This window comes from Cervus elaphus, chromosome 25 (genome assembly GCF_910594005.1).
Source record: "Cervus elaphus chromosome 25, mCerEla1.1, whole genome shotgun sequence".
In the NCBI taxonomy this organism is placed as follows: Eukaryota; Metazoa; Chordata; class Mammalia; order Artiodactyla; family Cervidae; genus Cervus; species Cervus elaphus.
Genome location: NC_057839.1, coordinates 35,923,057 through 35,929,056, shown reverse-complemented (window position 1 = coordinate 35,929,056; position 6,000 = coordinate 35,923,057). Strand labels below are relative to the sequence as shown.

The following is a 6,000-nucleotide window of genomic DNA, read 5'->3' as shown; positions in this document are numbered from 1 at the left end:
GGGGGACTCGGAAGGAGTTAAGCGGAAAAGATTTAAAGCACATTTTTTTCTTTCATTCCAAAGGTGCATGGAGTTCTACATCCACCCATAGTCCACCAATCATTCAGAGTGAATGGTATAACTGAAAGGCCAAAAGGGGGGCTGGGGGTGGGTGGCAAGGTGAGAGGTCAGAATTTTCTGTATAAAATGATTTAAAACTCTGAAAAACTACAAAGCCATGCAAAGAAAAAATATAATCAAAGTAAAAGCAATGGAGTTTATTTCAGTGAAATTACCTTAAATTAGATATATTAAGCTCCCCAGTCCCCCAACCTGGTAGAAAAGTTCCTCTCAGTGAGAAATCATTTATTTTAATGGCAAAAATTTTACATATCAGTAAAATCTGTTATTTAAAACTGTGTACAGTACATTTCTGGCAAAAGCCTTATACATCTTTCAGTTGTCAAGACAAAGTAAAAATATGGTTGCATAAAGTCACAAAAAATATAAATTGCTGAAAACATAATAAAAAAAGATTAAAAATCATTTGCATTGACTCCCTTACATCTTCAATTAGTAAGAATTTGCAAACAACAGTAAATTTGTGGAAACTGTGATGAAACCTTGACATTCTCAACCAAAAGTTGTCATTTCAAATATCCCAGCTTAAAAAGAACCTACTTGCAATAGTCTGTGCATTTATCATACTATTTGTACAAGTGCAATATTTAAGTATCCAAAATAAAACCCAGCAACTTAAAGGAATCACAATAACTTAAAAAGAAGCTGTTTACAAAATCAACAATTTTTAGAAGGTCCTATTTAATTGGTTCCTCTTTTTGTTCCCCACTCCCCGCAACAGGTCAGAGACATTACAACAATGTCTTAGCTCTATATACAAATCTGTAGCTTTAAAAATACAGTCTTCTGTTCTTAACATTAGGAACATAATGCTGCACTTAGAGAGCCTACATGAAGTCAGTATCTCCAAAACAGAGGGCCACATACAAGTTATAAATACAGTTTGAACTTATATTTAAATGGAACTCCCATAATTTTATACAGTTTTCCAATTCTAAGTTGAATACAATAAGCCCTGGACAGAAGGAAGCAAGGTTTTCTCTTGAATTCAGTGCATGTTTCTAGGGATGCTGGAGCTACAACTATACAAGCTATCATGACATTTGAGAGCATTATCATCAGGTTACATAGGCGCCAAAAACAATACTACAATATCAAGAGTCTTGGGGGGGGGGGGGGGTAGAGTTCTGTTGCAATGGAAAGATAATTAATACCAAAAAAACTTTCTTGAAGTTAAAATATAAGGCAATTATGAATGACACAGTATTTTTTTATTAGCATACACATGATACAAATTTTATATGAGGTGGCTGAATTTTTTTCTTACACCTAGTATGTAATGCATTACACTAAGAGCAAGAAAAAGAAAATATAAATCTGAGTTCTTAGGAGGATTAAGCAACTTTGGGCAGTTCCCATATGCTACTTTAAGTAATGAAAATCCATAGCAAATGTGACTAGTTAGAAGAACTGATTTGTTCCATATTTTATCAAAACAATAAGGTAATAGCTAAGAGACAACCAAATGCAATGTGTAAACTTTAGTTGGAGCCTGGTTTGAAACAAATTTGTATGACAATGAGGGAAATGTAAATATGCATGATTAGATGGCATTAGAGAATGTATTATGGTATTATGGTTTTTTAGGAGAATGTCATCACTTTTTAGGAGATGCTTTAAGTTTTGAGGCATGATGAGTCTATCTGCAATGTCCAAGTTGTTCAGGGGAAAAAAGCATATATACACACATACATATACACATATATATATAACTGTATCTACATACAGATATATAGATAAATATGGCAAAATGTTAACAAATATTGAATCTAGGTGGTAGATAACACATGTGATCACCTTACAGCCTTTCAATTTTTCTTCTAAAAAATGGCCATAATGAAATTTAGGAGAAAAAGTCCTGTCTAAGCAGTTAATGGTTTTTAAGACATGTCCTATGCACTGAATCAATTTAAAAGGTACATGATTGAATGACCAGACATTCCTGCATACGTTTAATACTGACTGACATGATTAGGAGAGAGGACTCTGTGATACTGGCAAATGTCAAACCAACCAATGATTTATTTACAGTATATGCAACACAGCTCTTGTGACAAAAAGAGCAATTTATATACAGAATATAGTGGGGCAAATTGTAGAATTAGAATTAGTGCCTGGAGTATCTGAATATATAAGTTCTGTATGTTTTTGCACTTAACAAACTAAAAGAAAAAAATTTAACTGTGTCAGGTATCTTTAATGTGACTTACCATACACTACAGAAAATTAAGGAGAGGATATGGAAGAATCATCCAGGCTGTCCCTAATGTTGAAAATACTTGCTAAATTAAGGAGCCCAGAAAACAAAATCACCTCTAAAGGTCTCTGCGGATTCTAGTTAAATATTTATTTCTCTATTCCTTTTTTGGCCGCACCACGCGGCATGAGGGATCTGAGTTCCCCTACCAGGGATCGAACCTGCACCCCCTACATTGGAAGCACAGAGTCTTAACCACTGAACTGCCAGGGAAGTCTCTAGGCAAATCTTTATTGAATAAATCTTTGAAGCAAATATATAACACATCAACATGTAATTAACATATGAAGGCCTTTATGGTAAATTAATATTCTACAAAGCCCTGTATACACTAAATATAAAATAGCCAAAAAATCAAGTGAGCCTGAGAGACCTATAATTCATTGCGCATAGTATATTATTCTATATGCCTACTGAACAATGAACAAAATTGTCTTAATTCATTTTTGCACATTATGCTTTTAACTGTTAATCATGTTTCAACCTCTGTGCAAATTGCATTCCAAAAGGCCAACCCTCAGTTATAATTATGTATAACTTGATTATACATGGAAGCATTTGGCTATGATTTATTATGCATGCTTATTGCTATCAAAGAAATAAGCAAAGTTTTAGGTTTACTGTGCAAGAATTTTAATTAGATTCGCGCACATCTCAAAAAATTCTATTGTGTGACTTCCAGGTCTTGGAGTTAATTCAACAGGAGAAGAGTCAAGTGAGGTTACAGATGAGGTAAGAGAAGCTTCTGAGGATTTTCCTTGAGCCTCAGCATCTGAATCATTCCTTTGGCACGCTCGATAGTTGCTAACTGAGCCCGATCTCTGTGGAGTAGCAGTCCCTGATTTGGCTTCAGTAATTTCATCTGGGTAAAAAAAAAAAATTCAATTTATTCTAATCCATGACACCCTTCCCAAAATTTTAACAGTATTTAATTTGCTTCTTTAAGTGAGACCAGCTATCAAGAGCATGTTTGTTTTGAATACTCCCTATAACAGAGGCAATGAAGTTTCAAGATTTACCTCTCTGTTCACTTGTTACCTATGGCAAGTCACTTAACTGTTAGGGGTTTATGTTTTCTTATTAATAAAGCAAGGAATTAGATGAGATGATTTCCAAGATTCAAATTTTAAGTGCATTTATTTTATTATTGTAATATAGAAAGGTTGAATTTTGTTGCTAGTGAATGATGTTTATTAAGCCTCATTATTAGTTCATTGAGCTCTTAATCCTGGATTGCAAGACTGATGAGTAGCCAAATATGTACACAATCTTACTAAGTCATCAGGGGAATACATTACTGTGTATAAAAGAGGCAAGTGGCATAACATAGATTAATACCATCTGGACATAAACAGACAAACAGGTTTGGCCAACATATCATAGCTTAAAGCTGTGTCTTTCTGATACTATGTAAGTACTATCTTTTGAGTTTATAAAGAAGACAAAGTCATGGGTAAATCTCATAAGTGAACAAAAGTGGCAACATATCTTAATTGACTTGGCCAATGAAGAAAAGCCATAAACACGTCTACTTAAAGATTCTGTTCGTGAGAGAGCATTTATATGTGCACAGCTGTGTGCATGCATGCTCAGTCACATCCAACTCTTTACGACCCCATGGACTGTAGCCCAGCAGGCTTCTCTGTCCATGGGATTTCCCAGGCGAGAATGCTGGAGTGGGTTGCCATTTCCTTCTCCAGGGGATCTTCCCGACCCAGAGAAATAACCCTGCATTGGCAGGTGGATTCTTTACCTCTGAGCCACCAGGGAAGCACTGTACTCTAAAACTTCAATGAATTTTATTAAATATCAGATATTTTTTAAGTTTAATGCTACTGACTTTAACAGCAAAGTCAACATTTATTCTAAATAAAGCATTTCATCTTACCAAAATGAACTACAAGAAACAAAAAAGTAACAAACTATCACTTGAGGATAAAGCTGTATAAGGCTTTAAGGATTTTAGAAGATAGTCTTAAAAGGACAATAAACTATTTCCAAGATTCTCAAATATTCAAATCTAAAAGGTGCTTTTATGTTCTTTTGCTATTGAATTACGAGGTACAATTCAAGAAGCTTCAAAAGACTCAAAGATTTACTAAAATGCCAAATTAAGTAACAAGGTCTAATATGTTGTCTAGGTTGTTCTGTGTGATGTACATACCATCAATACTTCGGAAATCCAATAAATATGTTCTACTATCCACTTGGTATAACTGCAGACTCATTTTGGAGTATGTACTTGTCACAGGATTCTTCCTCCGAACACGCAAATAATACGGGTTTACAACCTAGCACATGGAATGGACAAAAACAAAGTGTAAAGGAATTCTTCTGTAAAACATGATAGACTACAGGTTTGTCAAATATGCTAATAATCAGAATGCTCTTTCTTTCTTACCTTCCATTCATAATCCAGTTGTTTAATTGCTCTACAAACTTCTGCCATGATATCATTTGGCCGACTTTGACTTCTAATTCCCAAATGCCATTTTGCTTTCCTTACACCTTGGTGTTTGGATTTCTGTGGATTTAATTCGTCGAGGGTATGGCGCGCCCTGGGAGTTTCAGCAACCAAGAATGGTACTCTTTCAGGATGGGGCCGGGTCAAGTGGTGATCGTCAAGAAAGGAATCTGGTGGGCTTGTTGCCAAGTAAAAATCTTTGGCCTCATTCATTATCCTCCTGTTATCTATTATGAGGTGGTAGGCAACTGCCAAAGGGTCCTGGTGATTTCTGTTATAAAGGCAGCTGAGAACCTCCTCTTCTGAGCACTCAAATTTTTCACATACTTCTTTTAAGGCTTCATCATCAATCATGGTTGAGCTATACGATGGATCCTCAGGAAAGAGATATTTTGGAAGGTCCTGTTTAAACCATTCATGTTCCCTGAGAGAAAATGGTAGGTGTCAGAAGGGTTTGGAGGAGAGATGAGGCTGAAAGTAACTGTTTGGGGGAATTTATACTCATACAGTATTACCCTTTATATTTATATTCATACTGTGTTATCATTTTTTTAAAACAGATTTTTCTCTTTTGGCTCACATTTCACTGTATAACAGAAATGCTCCAGCCTTCCTCTGATAGTAAGAGGGAGAGAACTACTGGAGCAACCAGGAAGAAGTGTCTACACTTTAAATTTTTGGAACAAATGGCAATGACATACTAATGGTAAAGACCATCTTATTTCCAGCTCAGAAAAGAATAAAATTAGTCAGTGGCTTCCTCTTTGGATATAATGTTAAGTGAAAAAATATATATAACAACAAAAATAGACAGCTTTCACTCATCGAATGCTTACTATGTGGTAGATTTTAGGCTGAACACTTCATATCTGTTATCTCACCTCATTTTCAAACAACTCCAATAAGATAATAATATCCCCTTATTTTAATGAAGGAACAGAGGATTTCCTAGTTTTATATATAAAAAGATATTTTTTGACTTGAATTATATAAAAATATGCTAAAACTAAAAATACTGAGAGGAAACACCCCAAAGAACAAAGATTATCTTCTGGATAACGGAATTAAAGATCATTTAAATTCTCTAATGTTTTTGGTGTTTTCTAAGTCTTTTCCAATTGTCACATATTTCATTTAAATTGGGAAAAAAATATGTAAA

At 34.7% G+C, this 6,000-nt stretch overlaps 1 protein-coding gene across 4 annotated transcripts in view; it reads right to left on the bottom strand.

The window, feature by feature from the left end:
• Positions 1 to 236: 236 nt before the first annotated feature.
• Positions 237 to 6,000, bottom strand: part of PRKAA1 (protein kinase AMP-activated catalytic subunit alpha 1) — a 28,126-nt gene continuing 22,362 nt past the window's right edge. For all 4 annotated transcript variants that reach the window (XM_043887687.1, XM_043887689.1, XM_043887688.1 and 1 more), the window contains 3 exons: positions 4,779 to 5,265; positions 4,542 to 4,668; positions 237 to 3,239 (listed from right to left, as the gene is read on the bottom strand). In XM_043887687.1, the coding sequence (XP_043743622.1) occupies positions 2,995 to 3,239; positions 4,542 to 4,668; positions 4,779 to 5,265 (859 nt within the window). In that variant the 3' untranslated portion in view covers positions 237 to 2,994. The remainder of the gene's footprint in view (positions 3,240 to 4,541; positions 4,669 to 4,778; positions 5,266 to 6,000) is intronic.